Source organism: Oncorhynchus keta, chromosome 29, assembly GCF_023373465.1.
Source record: "Oncorhynchus keta strain PuntledgeMale-10-30-2019 chromosome 29, Oket_V2, whole genome shotgun sequence".
In the NCBI taxonomy this organism is placed as follows: Eukaryota; Metazoa; Chordata; class Actinopteri; order Salmoniformes; family Salmonidae; genus Oncorhynchus; species Oncorhynchus keta.
The window spans coordinates 41,276,078-41,295,576 of record NC_068449.1 but is presented as its reverse complement, the minus strand read 5'-3'; the positions used below and the strand labels follow the sequence as shown (position 1 = coordinate 41,295,576).

At 41.3% G+C, this 19,499-nt stretch overlaps 1 protein-coding gene across 9 annotated transcripts in view; it reads right to left on the bottom strand.

The window, feature by feature from the left end:
• The window catches only part of LOC118362911 (transmembrane protein 131-like), a 99,546-nt gene that overhangs the window by 42,260 nt on the left and 37,787 nt on the right, over nucleotides 1-19,499 (bottom strand). For 8 of the 9 annotated variants that reach the window (XM_052486581.1, XM_052486579.1, XM_052486578.1 and 5 more), the window contains exons 4-7: nucleotides 14,919-14,990; nucleotides 10,030-10,153; nucleotides 9,094-9,210; nucleotides 8,254-8,358 (exon numbers count right to left, since the gene is read on the bottom strand). In XM_052486581.1, the coding sequence (XP_052342541.1) occupies nucleotides 8,254-8,358; nucleotides 9,094-9,210; nucleotides 10,030-10,153; nucleotides 14,919-14,990 (418 nt within the window). The remainder of the gene's footprint in view (nucleotides 1-8,253; nucleotides 8,359-9,093; nucleotides 9,211-10,029; nucleotides 10,154-14,918; nucleotides 14,991-19,499) is intronic. The other variant, XM_052486582.1, reaches the window with a different exon arrangement.

Here is a 19,499-nt window from a genome sequence, read left to right as displayed (position 1 = left end):
TAGCGTCCCACCTCGCCAACAGCCAGTGAAAGTGCAGGGCGCCAAATTCAAAACAACAAAAATCTCCTCAAGCATACAAGTATTTTACACTATTTTAAAGATAAAATTCTCGTTAATCCGGCCATAGTGTCTGATTTCAAAAAGGCTGTACAGCAATTTTGTTAGGTCACCACCAACTCACAGAAAAACACAGCCATTTTTCCAGCCAAAGAGAGGAGTCACAAAAAGCACAAAGAGATACAATTAATCACTAACCTTTGATGATCTTCATCAGATGACACTCATAGGACTTCATGTTACACAATACATGCATGTTTTGTTCTATAAAGTGCATATTTATATTTTAAAAATCTAATTTCACGTTACGTTCAGTAGTTCTAAAACATGCAGTGATTTTGCAGAGAGCCACATCAATTTACGGAAATACTCATCATAAATGTTGATGAAAATACAAGTGTTATACATGGAATTAGAGATGTACTTCTCCTTAATGCAACCCATGTGTCAGATTTCAAAAGAACTTTACGGAAAAAGCAAAACATGCAATAATCTGAGTACAGCGTTCAGACAACAAAGCAGCCAAAAAGATATCCGCCATATTGTGTAGTCAACATTAGCCAGAAATAGCATTATAAATATTCACTTACCTTTGATGATCTTCATCAGAATGTACTCCCAGGAATCCCAGTAAATGTTTGATTTGTTCGATAAAGTTCATAATTTATGTCCAAATAGCTTCTATTGTTAGGGCGTTTGGTAAACAAATCCAAACGCGCGTGCAGGTCCAGTCGAACTTCGGACGAAAAGTTCAAAAAGTTATATCACAGGTCGTAGGAACATATCAAACTAAGTATAGAATCAATCTTTAGGATGTTTTTATCATAAATCTTCAATAATGTTCCAAAAGGAGAATTTCTATGTCTGTAGAAAAGCAATGGAACGAGAGCTAACTCTCTCGTGACCGCGCGTCACGAGCCTGTGGCACTCTGCCAGACACCTGGCTCAATCCACTCTCATTCAGCCCCCCTTCATAGTAGAAGCCTCAAACAAAGTTCTAAAGACTGTTGACATCTAATGGAAGCCTTAGGAAGTGCAATATGACCCCATTTATACTGTATATTGGAATGGCAAAGAGTTGTAAAAACTACAAACCACAGATTTACACTTACTGGTTGGATTTTTCTCAGGTTTTCGCCTGCCATATGAGTTCTGTTATACTCACAGACATCATTCAAACAGTTTTACGATACTACAATACTACTAATAATATGCATATATTAGCATCTGGGACAGAGTAGCAGGCAGTTTACTCTGGACACCTTATTCATCCAAGCTACTCAATACTGCCCCCCTGTCACCAAGAAGTTAAGGGGAAACATTTAAATGTCTTGGAATGGCCTAGTCAAACCTCAATCCAATTGAGAATCTGTGGTATGACTTAAAGATGGCTGTACACCAGCGGAACCCATCCAACTTGAAGGAGCTGGAGCAGTTTTGCCTTGAAGAATGGACAAAAATTCCAGTGGCTAGATGTGCAACACTTATAGAGACATTCCCCAAGCTGTAATTACTGCAAAAGGTGGCTTTACAAAGTATTGACTTGGGGGGTGAATAGTTATGCACGTTCAAGTTCTGTTTTTTTGTGTTATTTCTTGTTCGTTTCACAATAAAAAATGTTGCATCTTCAAAGTGTTGAGTTAACCCCCCCAAAAAATCAATTTTAACTCCAGATTGTAAGGCAACAAAATAGGAAAAATACCAAGGGGGGTGAGTACTTTCGCAAGCCACGTTAATGTTAGATCTCTCACTTTCAAGGCAGTTATAGTCAATGAACTAATCACTAATCATAATCTTGATGTGATTTGCCTGACTGAAACACGGCTTAAGCCTGATGAATTTACTCTGTTAAATGAGGCCTCTCCTTCTGGTTACACTAGTGACTATATCCCCCGCACATCCCGCAAAGGCGGAGGTGTTGCTAACATTTACAATACCAAATTTTAATTTACAAAAAAAATGACTGCGTTTTTGTCTTTTGAGCTTCTAGTCATGAAATCAATGCAGCCTACTCAATCACTTTTTATAGCTTTTTATAGCGGTCTTCACTGAGTTCCCTGAATTCCTATCGGACCTTGTAGTCATGGCAGATTCTAATTTTTGGTGACTTTAATATTGACATGGAAAAGTCCACAGACCCACTCCAAAAGGCTTTCGAAGACATCATCGACTCAGTGGGTTTTGTCCAACATGTCTCCGGACCTACTCACTGCAACAGTCATACCCTGGACCTAGTTTTGTCACATGGAATAAATATTGTGTATCTTAATGTTTTTCCTCATAATCCTGGACTATCGGACCACCATTTTATTATGTTTGCAATCACAACAAATGATCTGCTCAGACCCCAACCGAGGTTCATCAAAAGCTGTGCTATATATTCTTGGACAACCCAACGATTCCTAGATGCCCTTATAGACTCCCTCTACCTACCCAAAGACGTCAGAGTACAACAGTCGTTTAACCACCTAACTGAGGAACTAAATTTAACCTTGCGTAATACCCTAGATGCAGTCGCAACTAGAGGTTGACCGATTAATCGGAATGGCCAATTAATTAGGGCCGATTTCAAGTTTTCATAACAATCGGAAATCGGTATTTTTGGACTCCGATTTGGCCGATTTATTATTAGTATTATTATTATTTTTTACAACTTTATTTAATTAGGCATGTCAGTTAAGAACACATTCTTATTTTTAATTACGGCCTAGGAGCGGTGGGTTAACTGCCTTGTTCAGGGGCAGAACGACAGATTTTTACCTTGTCAGCTCAGGGATTCAATCTTGCAACCTTACGGTTAACTAGACCAACGCTCTAACCATCTGCTTTACATTGCACTCCACGAGGAGCCTGCCTGTTACGCGAATGCAGAAAGAAGCCAAGGTAAGTTGCTAGCTAGCATTAAACTTATCTTATAAAAAACAATCAATCAATCAATCATAATCACTAATAATAACTACACATGGTTGATGATATTACTAGTTTATCTAGCGTGTCCTGCGTTGCATATAATCGATGTGGTGCGCATTTGCGAAAAAGGACTGTCGTTGCTCCAACGTGTACCTAACCATAAACATCAATGCCTCTCTTAAAATCAATACACAGAAGTATATATTTTTAAACCTGCATATTTACCTAAAAGAAATCCAGGTTAGCAGGCAATATTAACCAGTTGAAATTGTGTCACTTCTCTTGCGTTCATTGCACGCAGAGTCAGGGTATATGCAACAGTTTGGGACGCCTGGCTCGTTGCGAACTAATTTGCCAGAATTTTATGTAATTATGACATAACATTGAAGATCATGCAATGTAACAGGAAGGATTTAGACTTACAGATGCCACCCGTTAGATAAAATACGGAACAGTTCCGTATTTCACTGAAAGAATAAACGTTTTGTTTTCGAGATGATAGTTTCCGTATTCGACCATATTAATGACCTAAGGCTTGTATTTCTGTGTGTTATTATGTTATAATTAAGTCTATGATTTGATATTTGATGGAGCAGTCTAACTGAGGTGGTAGGCAGCAGCAGGCTCGTAAGCATTCATTCAAACAGCACTTTCATGCATTTTGCCAGCAGCTCTTCGCAATGCTTAAAGCATGATTATGACTTCAAGCCTATCAACTCCCGAGATTAGGCTGGTGTAACCGATGTGAAATGGCTAGCTAGTTAGTGGGGTGCGCGCTAATATTGTTTCAAACGTCACTCACTCTCAGACTTGGAGGTGTTGTTCCCCTTGCTCTGCAAGGGCCGCAGCTTTTGTGGAGCAATGGGTAACGCTGTTTCGAGGGTGGCTGTTGTCGATGTATTCCTGGTTCGAGCCCAGGTAGGAGCGAGGAGAGGGACGAAAGCTATACTGTTACACTGGCAATACTAAAGTGCCTATAAGAACATCCAATAGTCAAAGGTATATGAAATACAAATCGTATAGAGAGAAATAGTCCTAGAATTCCTATAATAACTACAACCTAAAACTCCTTACCTGGGAATATTGAAGACTCATGTTAAAAGGAACCACCAGATTTCATATGTTCTCATGTTCTGAGCAAAGAACTTAAATGTTAGCTTTCTTACATGGCACATATTGCACTTTTACTTTCTTCTCCAACACTTTGTTTTTGCATTATTTAACTTCTCTAGGGTAGGGGGCAGCATTTGGAATTTTGGATGAAAAGCATGCCCAAATTAAACGGCCTTCTTACTCGGGCCCAGAAGATAGGAAATGCAGATAATTAGATTTGGATAGAAAATACTCTAAAGTTTCCAAAACTGTTAACATAATGTTTGTGAGTATAACAGAACTTATTTGGCAGGTGAAAACCTGAGAAAAATCCATTCAAGAAGTGGGATTCTTTTGTTGTTGTTTTCTATTCAATGCCATTTACAGTATCCATTGACTTAGGACTCAAATTGCAGTTCCTATGCCTTCCACTAGATGTCAACAGTCTTTAGAAATTGTTTCAGGCTTGTATTCTGAAAAATGAGGAGGTAAGAGCAGTCTGAATGAATGGACCCTGCCGTGTCACAGAGCTTTTTCATGCGCACAACCAGAGAGAGTGCCTTTCTTGTTAACCTTTTATATTGACGACGTTATTGTCCGGTTGAAATATTATAGATCATTTAGGCTAAAAACAACCTGGGGGTGGATATAAACATCGTTTGACATGTTTCTATGAACTTTACGGATACAATTTGGATTTTTTTCTGCCTGTTGTGACTGCGTTTGAGCCTGTGGATTACTGAAGAAAACGCGAACAATACTGAGGTTTTCGGATATAAAGAGAGACTATCGAACAAAAGGAACATTTATTGAATAAACAAATGTCTTCTGAGTGCAAACATATGAAGATCATCAAAGGTAAGGGATTAATTTTATGTATATTTCTGACTTGTGTAACTCTTCTACTTGGCTGGTTACTGTTTGTAATGATTTGTCTGCTGGGCTATGTTCTCAAATAATTGTAAGGTATGCTTTCGCCGTAAAAAAAAAAAAAATCTGACACCGTGGTTGGATTCACAAGAAGTTCATCTTTAAACCTATGTTTAATAGTTGTATCTTTTCTGAATTTTTTATAATGAGTATTTCTGAATTTGGCGCTCTGCAATCTCACTGGATGTTGGCCAGGTGGGACACCCTAGAGAGGTTAAACCAAATTGAACATGTTTCATTATTTATTTGAGGCTAAATTGATTTAATTTATGTATTATATTAAGTTAACATAAGTGTTCATTCAGTTTTGTTGTAATTGTCATTATTACAAATAAATGTAAAAAATAAATTTAAAATTTTTAAAAAACGGCCGATTAATCGATATCTGCTTTAACTGGTCCTCCAATAATCGGTATCGGCGTTGAAAAATCATAATTGGTCGACCTCTAGTCGCAACCCTAAGAAACTAGCTTCCTGGTATACAGAAAATACCCGAGCCCTGTAGCAAGCTTCCAGAAAATTGGAACAGAAATGGCGCTACACCAAACTGGAAGTCTTCTGACTAGCTTTGAAAGACAGTACCATGCAGTAACGAAGACCCCACATTTCTTGAGCAATCATCCTATTTTTACAACTTCATTGAGGAGAATAAGAACAATCCAAAATGTATTTTTGATACTGTTGTAAAGCTAACTAAAAAGCAGCATTCCCCAAGAGAGGATGGCTTTCACTTCAGCAGTGATAAATTCATGAACTTCTTTGACGAAAAGAGCATGATCATTAGAAAGCAAATGACAAACTCCTCTTTAAATCTGCGTAATTTCTCCAAAGCTCAGTTGTCCTGAGTCTGCACAACACTGCCAGGACCTAGGATTAAGGGAGACACTATCATTCTTTAATCCTATATCTCTCGACACACTGATGAAACCTTATGGCTGCATACTGGACCCTCTTCCAACTAAACTACTGAAAGAGCTGCTTCCTGTGCTTGGCCCTCCTATGTTGAACATAATAAATGGCTCCCTATCCACCAGATGTGTACCAAAGCCTATCTTGAAAAAGCCAAACCTTGACCCAGGAAAAATAAAAAAATTAATTGGCCTATATCGAATCTCCCATTCCTGTCAAAACATTTTTGTTAAAAGCAACTCACTGCCTTACTGAAGACAAACAATTCAGTCTGATTTATGACCCCATCATAGCACTGAGACTGCACTCATGAAGGTGGTAAATGACCTTTTAATGGCGTCAGACCAAGGCTCTGCATCTGTCCTCGTGCTCCTAGACCTTAGTCCTGCTTTTGATACCATCGATCACCACATCATTTTGGAGGGATTGGAAACCCAAATTGGTCTACACGGACAAGCTCTGGCCTGGTTAAGATCTTATCTGTCGGAAAGATATCAGTTTGTCTCTGTGGATGGTTTGTCCTCTGAGAAATCAACTGTAAATTTCGGTGTTCCTCAAGGTTCTGTTTTAAGACCACTATTGTTTTCACAATATATTTTACCTCTTGGGAATGTCATTCAAAAACGTAATGTTAACTTTCACTGCTATGCGGATGACACACAGCTATACATTTCAATGAAACATGGTGAAGCCCCAAAATTGCCCTCGCTAGAAGCCTGTGTTTCAGACATAAGGAAATGGATGGCTGCAAACGTTCTACTTTTAAACTCGGACAAAACAGAGATGCTTGATCTAGGTCCCAAGAAACAAAGAGATCTTCTGTTGAATCTGACAATTAATCTTGATGGTTGTACAGTCGTCTCAAATAAAACTGGGAAGCACCTCGGCGTTACTCTAGACCCTGATCTAATTTTTGAGAAACATATTAAGACTGTTTCAAGGACAGCTTTTTTCCATCTACGTAACATTGCAGGCCTCCTTACTGTCCCTAGAATTTCTAAGCAAACAGATGGAGGCAGGGCTTTCTCCTCTTCTCCATTTTCATGGAATGGTCTGCCTATCCATGTGAGAGACGCAGACTCGGTCTCGACCTTTGAGTCTTTATTGAAGACTCATCTCTTCAGTAGGTCCTATGATTGAGTGTAGTCTGGCCCAGGGGTGTGAAGGTGAACGGAAAGGCACTGCAGCGACGAACTGCCCTTGATGTCTCTGTCTGGCCGGTTCCCCTCTCTCCACTGGGATTCTCTGCCTCTAACCCTATTACGGGAGCTGAGTCACTGGCTTACGGGTGCTCTTCCATGCCGTCCCTAGCAGGGGTGCGTCACTTGAGTGGGTTGATTCACTGATTTGGTCTTCACTGATTTGGAGCCCCCCTTGGGTACGTGCCGTGGGGATTATCTTCGTAGGCTATACTCCGCCGTAGGCTATACTCCGCCATATCTTTGACGATATCTCTCTAGTGGTGTGAGGGCTGTGCTTTGGCAATGTGGGTGGGGTTATATCCTGCCTGGTTGGACAGGGCCACAGTGTCTCCCAACCCCTCCTGTCTCAGCCTCTAGTAATTATGCTGCAATAGTTTGTGTCGGGGGGCTAGGGTTAGTCTGTTATATCTGGAGTATTTCTCCTGTCTTATCCGGTGTCCTGTGCGAATGTAATTGTTCTCTCTCTCTTTTCTCTCTTCTCTCGATGGACCTGAGCCCTAGGACCATGCCTCAGAACTACCTGACCTGATGACTCCTTGTTGTCCCCAGTCCACCTGGTCATGCTGCTGCTCCAGTTTCAACTCTTCTGCCTGCGGCTATGGAACCGTAACCTCTTCACCGGAAGTGCTACCGCATCTGCTGTCTCTAACTCTGAATGATCGGCTATGAAAAGCCAACTGACATTTACTCCAGAGGTGCTGACCTGTTGCACCCTCTACAACCACTGTAAGTATTGTTATTTGACCCTGCTGGTCATCTATGGACGTTTGAACATCTTGGCCATGTACTGTTATAATCTCCACCCGGCACAGCCAGAAGAGGACTGGCCACCCCTCAGAGCCTGGTTCCTCTCTAGGTTTCTTCCTAGGTTCCTGCCTTTCTAGGGAGTTTTTCCTAGCAACCGTGCTTCTACATCTGCATTGCTTGCTGTTTGGAGTTTTAGACTGGGTTTCTGTAGAGCACTTGGTGACATCGGCTGATGTAAAAAGGGCTTTGTAAATACATTTGATTGATATGTGTGTGGCAATATGGTACATGTTGAGGTAAACATATCTATCCTGTTACCACATGTTGTCTGTTGACTTTCTTGTCCAGGAACAATTGCCTGTTGGGAAATAAATAAAGTGTATCAAGTTGAATGGAATGGACGTACCTGAGTTTGGCTCAGCTTGATGCTCTGGATGTGGGGGAATATGAGGATGCTGTCCTTCCTATAGACCCCCTTTAAAGAGCCCTGGTGGACACCCAACCCCAAAACCTGAATGAAAGGACATCACTATTAAAGGGACCGTTCATATAAATGACTAAAATTACTTATTTTACCTTGAGAGATATTTAATGTGTCAGAAGAGAGAGCAATTCAAAAGTTTTGTTTACTTGGCCATTTTAAAGGGACTGATTAGACCATAGAATATTCAATCACAAAACAAAGAGTGTGAATGAATCCAAGGTAGCATGCTAATATTGCTTATGCTAATAGAGGCCATGAGGTGGATCATCTTAATATCACAATACCCATAGCTTATTTAATGGAAACATAAGTAATTTAATGATTGGGTAAATTGTCCCTTTTCACTGATAAACACTATATATTTAGGCATAGGCACCCTTATCTCCCTACCAAGAACCATGAACTAATGCTTAATTAACTATTAATAGTGCTTATGTCACTCTTAACACCCATCTGCTTTGATGCGTCTTTAAAAGGTCAGGGGTCAAGGGTGCCAAATATCACATCATAGCAGTTACTTCCTGTGTTGCAAAACTGTTGCAAAACTAACTTCCACCGGGCACACAATGTTCTTTTTTAGACCGTATAAAAAAAAAACTGGTTGTGGGTCAGGGCATATGTCCCAAATAGAACCCTAGTCTTTTGTGCACTACTTTTGACCAGAGTCATGTGTGCACTGGTGAAAAGTAGTGCACTAAATAGAGAGCCGTTTGTGAAGCAGAACGGGTAGTGTTAGTATCATATGCTCGTATGACTACTGACCTGGTAAGAGAGCACCCCATGGGCCGATGTGTTTATAAATAATGAGTTTTCTATGAATCCCTCCTCTGTCGGAAGGAAGACGAGTTTAAATGAGGCCTTCCCTCGGGGTGGGATTACCTGAAAGCAGACAAGACACAGGGTCAGGGTTCACCGAAGGCAACGACTATGTTACAATGTCCATACTAGCATGACTTCATACATGACTTCACTCTCAGTAGTATGCTGGTGAGCACACAACTTCCAACACTTTATATATATTTGTTCTTAAGTCAGTTAAGAACAAATTCTTATCTACAATGACGGCCTACCCCGGCCAAACCCGGACGACGCTGGGCATATTGTGTGCCGCCCTATGGGACTGCCAATCACAGCCGGATGTGATACAGCCTGGATTCGAACCAGAGACTGTAGTGACACCTCTTGCACTGAGATGCAGTGCCTTAGACCGCTGCCCCACTTGGGAGCGCAGAGCTCAGCATATTGAAGAATCATGCTGAGAATGAGGCCTTGTGTGAATTAATCGTGAGCTAATTTCAACGTGAAATCGATAGGAGAAAATTTGATATGCAATGTTGTAACATGCACTGTTGTCAGAGTGTGATGCAATGCTGTTGTGCTTGGTATACTTTCTAAGCAGAGCAGGGAAATTCTGTGGGTTTCAATGGCAGTTTGAATGTTTAAATAGCTGTACTGGTGGCCCAAGGGACTGACATGAGAAAGAGGGGGGAGTAGAGAGAAGAGAGAGCAGAGAAAAACAGTGTGAGTGAGAGAAAAAAGAGAGAGAGAGAGCACGAGGGAGATAAACAAACTGAGAGAAAGAGGAGAGGGAAGCAAAATAGAGATTGTAGGGAGAAGTTGGATGAACATGGGTGTGGTTGAGTGAGAGAGGGAGAGGGTGTCTGAGTGAAGGAAGGGCACACACACACACACACTCACCCTTCTGTGGAACGAAGGCATGTGAAAATGTCTGCTGGATGTAAACATTGACAGCAATGTCACTGGGAGTTCCTGGCTGGGGTTGTGTATGTATATGGTTTCAGCTCTTGGCAGCCCCAGTGGCCTAGAGAGATAGAGATGGAGAGAGATGGACATAACAGGCACCACTCATTGTTCTATCCAGGCATTGTAAACATCAAGCTATACTGAACAAAAATATAAAAGCAACATGCAACAATTTGAAGGGGTATGGATCAGAAAACCAGTCAGTATCTGGTGTGACCACCATTTGCCTCATGCAGTGAGACATCTCCCTTGCATAGAGCTGATCAGGCGGTTGATGGTGGCCTGTGCAATGTTGTCCCAATCCTCTTCTGTGAAGTTACTGGATGTTGGCGGGAACTAGAACATATCGATCCAGAGCCTCGTAGACGTTGAACCAGAGCATTCCAAACATGAATGAACTCAATGCCATGGAAAAACTGGGACAATTTTAGCTTCCAAGAATTGTGTACAGATTCTTGCGACATGGAGCTGTGCGTTATCATGCTGAAACATGAGGGGATGGCGGTGGATGAATGGCACGACAATGGACCTCGTCGTGGCATCTCTGTGCATTTAAATTGCTATCGATAAAATGCAAATTGTGTTCATTGTCTGTAGCTTATGCCTGCCCATACCATAACCTCCCCGTCACCAACGTCGACATCAGCTAGCCGCTCGCCCACACGTGGTTTACGGTTGTGAGTACGGTTGGACGTACTGCCAAATTCTCTAAAACGACATTGGAGGCGGCTTATGGTAGAGAACTTAACATTCAATTATCTGGCAAAAGCTTTGGCGGACATTCCTGCAGTCGGCATGCCAATTGCACGCTTCCCTCAAAACTTGAGACATCTGTGGCATTGTGTTGTGTGACAAAGCTGCACATTTTTTAGTATATTTTATTGTCCCAAGCACAAGGTGCACCTGTTTAATGATCATACTGTTTAATCTGTGTAAAATACTTTCTAGCATTCAGACATCGACATTTGTAAACTACTATACAACTAACTTTAGTTTAAGTACAATTTAGACATTGCTACCCCATTTGCAGTTTTACCATGATTACATTCTAGTTACCACTGTAGTTACAGAGTAATTTCAGGGCATAACTGTGCGACTCAATGCAAAGTGTTTCCGGTTGTGTCAACATTGACATAGCATCAACGCATGAGGTAGAACTGTCCCTTAATAGTAATGTTTCCTCTAGGTAGGATCAGCTTCCCCTCCTCCAATTCTAACCGTAAACATTTGTGGGAGAAATTCAAAATTGACTCAAGATCTGTGTCTGGGGGCAACTTCACCCTATAACATTTTGCTGATGACAAGTTAACACTTCCTGGAAACGAGGAAGGCACTTTTGCTCATCTGACACTTCTCTGGGGCCGACATCAAAGGAGTTCAAATCAACCAAAAACAACAACAAACTGAGCGCAGGCTGGTATTAAAAAGGTCTATGGTGACCTTTGGAGCTACGCTTAGCGCTCTCTGTTTAGCCTTTTAATATTTTGATGTGTTTGTAATAAAAAGGGGGACCAGCAACATAGTCACCACAGTGTCACCACAGTTCTGTAAATGTCACTCTTAAAGGCTAGGTTTGCAGATAAAAAAGTAAATAGCTGCAGGTGCAAGCTTTCCTCATTCTAGTGTCATCATAACCACAAGCAAAACATATATACACGTGATAGTAACCTTTAGAGCTACTGTACAATGTGAAGTCATTGGATAGGTCAAACTCAATTTCCTAACGTGATTAAGTTAAACAGATACAGTTGAAGTCGGAAGTTTACATACACTCAGGTTGGAGTGATTAAAACTGATTTTTCAACCACTCCACTAATTTCTTGTTAACAAACTATAGTTTTGGCAAGTTGGTTAGGACATCTACTTTGTGCACGATACATGTAATCTTTCCAACAATTGTTTACAGACAGATTATTTCACTTATAAATCACTGTATCACAAGTCCAGTGGGTCAGAAGTTTACATACACTAAGTTGACTATGCCTTTAAACAGCTTGGAAAATTCCAGAAGATTATGTCATGGATTTAGAAGCTTCTGATAGGCTAATTGACATAATTTGAGTCAATTGGAGGTGTACCTGTGGATGTATTTCAAGGCCTACCTTCAAACTCAGTGCCTATTTGCTTGACATCATAGGAAAATCAAAAGAAATCAGCCAAGACCTCCGCAAGTCTGGTTCATCCTTTGGAGCAATTTCCAAACGCCTGAAGGTACCACGTTCATCTGTACAAACAATAGTATGCCACTATAAACACCATGGGACCACGCAGCCGTCATACCGCTCAGGAAGGAGACGCGTTCTGTCTCCTAGAGATGAACGTACTTTGGTGCGAAAAGTGCAAATTAAACCCAGAACAGCAAAGGACCTTGTGAAGATGCTGGAGGAAACAGGTACACAAGTATCTATATTCACAGTAAAACAAGTCCTATATCGACATAACCTGAAAGTCCTCTCAACAAGGAAGAAGCCACTGCTCCAAAACCGCCATAAAAAAGCCAGACTACGGTTTGCAAGTGCACATGGGGACAAAGATCATACTTTTTGGAGAAATGTCCTCTGGTCTGATGAAACAAACATATTACTGTTTGGCCAAAATGACCATTGTTATGTTTGGAGGAAAAAGGGGGAGAATTGCACACCATCCCAACCGTGAAGCACGGGGATGGCAGCATCATGTTGTGGGGGTGCTTTGCGCAGGAGGGACTGGTGCACTTCAAAAAATAGATGGCATTATGAGGAGGGAAATTATGTGGATGGAAAATTATGTGGATATATTGAAGCAACATCTCAAGACATCAGTCAGGAAGTTAAAGCTTGGTCGCAAATGGGTCTTCCAAATGGACAATGACCCCAAGCATACTTCCAAAGTTGTGGCAAAATGGCTTAAGGACAACAAAGTCAAGGTAGTGGAGTGGCCATCACAAAGCCCTGACCTCCATCCTATCGAAAATTTGTGGGCAGAACTGAAAAAGCGTGTGCGGGCAACGAGGCCTACACCAGCTCTGTCAGGAGGAATGGGCCAAAATTCACCCAACTTATTGTGGGAAGCTTGTGGAAGGCTACCCGAAACATTTGACCCAAGTTAAACTATCTAAAGGCAATGCTACAAAATACTAGTTAAGTGTATATAAACTTCTGACCCACTGGGAATGTGATGAAAGAAATAAAAGCTGAAATAAATCATTCTCTCTACTATTATTCTGACATTTCACATTCTAAAATAAAGTGGTGATCCTGACTGACCTGGGATTTTTACTAGGATTAAATGTCAGGAATTGTGGAAAAACTGAGTTGAAATGTATTTGGCCAAGTTGTAAACTTCTGACTTCAACTGTAGATGTGTTTTAGCCTATTTTATAATTACATACATTTTATATAATCTATGTTTCCTCAAATCAATGCTGATGGCAATGACAAGAATTCCATCCACTTTGTGCGAAGCTACTGCCTGTCCTATCCACTCATAACACATGACTGGGGACCTGCATTGTAGTGGGGACAGGGGGTTTGTTGTGTGTTTAAACAACGGGATGACAGTAAATACTGCGAAAGTATTGTACTGCACTACACATCGTGAATAGTGTGTCCATATGGCTCTGGTAAAAGTAGTGCATTATATAGGGAATAGGATGCCATTGGGCTCTGGTCAAAGTAGTGCACTATATAGGAAAGAGGGTGACATTTGGGACAAAACTTCAGTCAATACGGGTCTCTTTGGGCATGCCTGGGTCCCTCTGCACTGCCAGGCAAACAGAGAGAGGAGGGTGTGCTAATGTTGCAAATCAACACTGTATATTGCCAGTGCTGAAATGACTGGGTCGTTGGGTTAGCCTAGTTAGCGAGAGGCTAGCAAGGCTAGTGGGCAGGGATGAGGTTGAGTTTAACACCTTGCGCTGGTGTGCTTTTGTTATGTTATGCCTGCTTCGCTTGATGCCACTGTGGCAAAACAAGGGCTTGGGATTTTAATGTTTAAACAATTCAGTCATATAGCAACCGTTGTCTGTAGCAATAAGGTATGGATGAGGATACATCCTAGGTCGGACCTAGTGTTTCCTAGTTTGTTCATTATAATCTACACCGAAAGTATGGGAATGGGGTATTTCTCAGATTTAGCAACAGAACTAATTAACGAATAGATATCTTGGACACTTGGAGCAATAGATAAAGAAAATGAAATGGGAAATAAACGTAGACCTTGGGGGGTGTTGAATGTGGCTCAAAAGAATGAATAAATATACGTCATAGGATACATTTTTTCAGCTGCAAATAGTAGCAGTGGGGACGGCTGTCCAAGCACAACAAAGAGTCTCGCTAATCTGGTGGGAGCAAGGAGCCAAACAGCAGAGTTCTAAACATTTCCCCTTGGGTCTGACCCTCTCTCTTATTCAGTCTCGGCTCGGCTGATGGGAAGAGAGCTGCTCATGGTCGTCGCCTGTCTGTTCCTTTGGCTTCCTCTGCATTTAAAAGGCCCCTCTCCGCTTTGTACAGAGAGCTTTTACACTTGTACGGCTTTTTATCATAACTTTATATGGCTTTGCTTCTTCTTGGGGGCTTCCGGTGACATAATCCAGACAATGTTAGGTAAAGATTACAGATATTTTGTTGATTTTGTCATACGATGCTTTTCCAAATGCTTTTTCCACATTACTCTTATAACTGTCGGATTGTGATTTGGAGTCGGTGTCTTTTGCACCCATGTGTACTCGAAAACGAGGTGGTTGGTTATAGCAGCTCCAAACACGAGATTTATCAATTGTCTTTACATTGGCTTATGTTTATGAATCCTTTTCTTCGAAACCAGGAAGTGAGAGAAAAACTCACTGTGTCCCAAACTCCAGCGATGGCGGCTGGAAGCGCAGCGGCCTTCCATTCTCCGGCACGTAGAACGAGGAGCTGGCGAAAGAAAGACAAAAAGAGAAGAACACATTTATATACACGTACGCCTATCACCTCAATGAGTTCCAATGGGACCTTATCATTCGAAACAAGTGAGCGCTTGGGCGACTTGGCAAATGTTGACTCTCCTGCATAAAAATGCAGCCAGAGTGGTGGCGAAATGTAGACTAATCTGTGAGACACTTGAGCGTGCTACTCATAAAAAAAAAGATTTGCAACGAATAAAAAAGTGCATAACGTTTAAGAAAGTTTTCCGATGCCGTAATGAACATGCCCCTGCATTGCACTACAGGTGAGCGTCGGTGCACGCGGCAAAAACAACGAAGACAATCGCCAGTGGCACCGTTACAACAGAAAGTGGTAGTTTCTAATTCTGAGCTCAATAAGAATAGCTCTCGGACATCAGACATCACACACATCTACTTCAGTTTCATATCTGAAACTCTAAACTATCAGAGTTCTGAATCAAATGTTGTGAAGGAGACTTCAATGTTGTAAAATTGGCGGGTGTATAGTATATTCGTTATGCATCTTATTTATCAAACGTAAATCGATTGTTACATATATCATATTTGATGATATCGTATTGATGTCGGAATATTATTTTTCCGCTGGTTTGCTGTCCCTGCACAAAAACACCATTATTTTTCCTTCATAGCTTGTTCCAAATATCTTTCATGTGATTGTTACGCAACAGGACAGTTAACACGCGCTACCTGCTAATTATCTATAGGCTGTTTCAACTTGTCAATTTCCAATGATTTTCTAACAGTTTGAATTGAAGTGTATTCTGCCTTCTCATTCATTCACACAGAAGTAGTCCATTTCAGTGTTTCGGACTATTTATGTTTAAGACTTTCCTTAGCTGGACAAACTAACCTCTTCGAGGACAGCCCTACTCCATTTCTTCCGCACATCAAGTATGAGGACATTTGAGCAGTCTTGAAAGAACTGGCACATTTTCTGACTGGCGCTCGCATTGTTGTATTCATTACAAATAATAACTTTGGACATGTGTACGTTGCTATCAAAGTAAGTGCCTTATTTTCTGTATGCCGTGTTGTTGTTTCTACTGTAGCATACAGTATGTATGTATGTATGTATGTATGTATGTATGTATGTATGTATGTATGTATGTATGTATGTATGTATGTATGGAGTAGGGTTGCAAAAGTCTGAAAATTTCTGATACATTTCTGGAATTTGTCCATACATTTTGGGAATTTTGCTTAAACTCATCTAAAAAGTTAGCTTTATAACAGTGAACCTTTTTGTGGGATACACAAGGCAATTCTAGGTCTTGTGGAATATTTTGGTTAAACTATCCTCAATTCAATGGAAATGCAACCCTCTGCATACACAGTGCATTCTACCATCATGTGTGCAGTGCACTCTTCCATCACACACACAGCAGATTCTCAAGATCCTAACCCTAAACCTAACCTTGGACCACAGAAGGTATTTGCACTGGTGACAGACAATGCTGTGAACATGAAGGCTGCTTGGTCTAAAGTGGAGGAGTCCTACCCTCACATCACACCCATTGTTTGTGCTGCTTGTGCATTGAATCTGCTCCTCCAGGACATCATGGCACTGAAAACAATGGATGCACTCTACAAGAGAGCCAAGGAAATGGTTAGGTATGTGAAAGGTCATCAAGTTATAGCAGCAATCGATCTCACCAAGCAAAGTGAGAAGAATAAGAGCACCACATTGAAGCTGCCCAGCAACACCAGTTGGGGAGGTGTTGTCATCAAGTTTGATAGTCTCCTGGAGGTGAAGGAGTCTCTCCAAAAAATGGCCATATCACAGTCTGCCGATATGGACAGCCCCATCAAGAGGATCCTCCTGGATGATGTATTTTGGGAGAGAGCGGTAAAGCAGCCTGAAACTCCTGAAACCTATAGCAGTAGCCATCACACGGATTGAGGGAGACAATGCCATCCACTCGGATGTTCAGACGCTGCTTGCAGATGTAAGAGAAGAAATCCGTACTGTCCTGCCCACTTCACTGTTGCTCCAAGCAGAGGAAACTGCAGTTCTGAAATACATCAAAAAGCGTGAAGACTTCTGCCTGAAACCCATACACGCCGCAGCATATGCTGGCAAGAGCATCCTGTCTGGTGCAGAGATCAACAAGGCACATGGTGTCATCACTACCGTGTCTCGCCACCTTGGCCTGGATGAGGACAAGGTTCTTGGCAGTCTGGCGAAGTACACTTCCAAGCAAGGGCTTTGGGATGGAGATGCAATATGGCAGTCGTGCCAACATATCTCATCAGCCACCTGGTGGAAGGGACTTTGTGGATCTGAGGCTCTTTCCCCTGTTGCCTCCATCATCCTCCAAATCCCACCAACATCAGCCGCCTCAGAGCACAACTGCTCTTTGTTTGGGAACACACACACCAAAGCACGCAACTGGCTGACCAATAGAAGGGTTGAAAAATTGGTGGCCATCTGGGCATATTTGAGGCTTTTTGAGCCTGACAACGAGCCATCCTCAACCAGGTTGGAAAGTGACAGTGAAGATGAGGCCTCAGAGTCTGATGTTCAGGACGTGGACATTGAGGAGGTCCAGGGAGAAGACATGGAAGCCTGAGAGGAAGACAGTCTAGAAACTAAAGCTTTAGTTATCATTTTATGTTGAAAACGTTTTTGGGAGATGCAATGGATCATTCGATATTCTCATTTGTTGTTCAGTGAAATCATCCCATGTGAAGAGTCAACTCATTTAATTTAAGTTAAATTCGTAACTAAATTGTTTTATTTATTCATTAGGATTTAATCATTTGCAATTATGTCTACTTATAAGGTAAAAGGTGTATGTTTCGGTCTCCATATGATGTGGTAAATATATCCATTGCAAAAGACATCTACATTTAAATGGTATTAATATTAACTTGCATATATTGCTGTTAATTCCCATATATTCCCACGGAAAGTTTCCACCTCTGAATATTCCCCAAAATGTGCAACCCTAGTATGGAGCATAATGTATGTAGTTTTATTCACATTTTCAAGTACTGGTGACAAGTAATGCATTCCGATTATTGCATAGATTGTAATGGAAACCTAGGATAATAGTATAATAGTAGTTATAATAGTTTTGGGGTATTTTGTTGTACTGATTATAATGAGCTAATGCTAAGCTATTTGTCAGCTATGTGTGGCGCCATGTTTGTTTCCATTATAGAATGCATTCTGGGTGTCACGTAAACATCTGTCAGAGCAAAGATGTTATAATGAGGTGAAGGAATCATTCACTAATCTTCGAGTAAACTTCCAGAAGTGAATGATCATTGACCCCCCCCTCCCCTTGAACATGCATACAACAAACGGACCAAATTCATAGTCTCCTTTTATTATCTTTGGTTGACGCGAAAAAAACAAAAATGGCGGCGCGCACAAACTACCCATCGCCGGATTACTTTTGATTTTTTGAAAGTGTTTTACTCAATTATTTCGATCAACGTTGAGCTCACCTGTGATGTGATGAACTATAAATAGTAATTGCTATTAGCTAATTCATATTGTGGTTTCTGTCAGCCAAAAGTTCTCCAAATATGACCGCTTGTATTACGTCAATCTTTTCTTAGTAAACGCTAGGACTAATGTAGCCTACATTTTCCGGTTTGGATGATTGTGTATACTGTGCTATTTCTGTGAGTGTCTGAACATTGCATCCAAAAATAAACTGGTCACATTCAGGACATAGTCCTTACAAAGTTGTGTGCAAAATGTTTCCGTGAAAAAAACTGTGGCTAAATCAAATGCTGACTGTTACGTTCTAAATAAACATTCTAATCACACTGGTTTAAGCATATGCTGTAGAATGATCAAACCCTTTTTTTTGGTACGTGTGAAAAGGTTAAATAGGGAGCTCATTTGTTTTCAGCAATTTTATCTGATCAAAACTTGTTTTCTTACGTGCTCTCGTTTCTCTGAAGCAGTGATCAATATTGTTTGGAACATTGAATCACAATACAATCTAAATATCAACTTGCAATACATACAGAATCATGAGAAACACGAGCATCGCAATACAGGTCCCTGGCAATTCCCAGCCCTACTGGGAAACCTAATGGGTGCACACACCTGATTCCACTAATCACATGGCTTGATGATGAGTTGATAAGTGGGATCAGGTAGGTTAGTGTGGTGTGCTATTGCCAGGGCAAAACCAAAACTGTGCATTGCGCACCCAGTTGGGTCACCAGGACCAGTATTGAGAAACACTGGGCCCTGGGCTATAAGTGAGTGGGCTGGAACACTGACAATTCCATGTACATCAGTTAGGGTAGTCTGTCTGAGACCATGGCAACATCCACCAGATCTAGGATCAGCTTTCCATCCCCTAATCCTAGCCTTAACCATTTGTGGGGAAAATGCTTAACTGACCCAAGATCAGAGTTTAGGGCACATTCACCCTACTCCTTCTACCTGAGACTGTGAGTGGGTTACATTGTCTTGTCACCTGCGTCAGACGGTCAGATTTGCGCTCTAAAA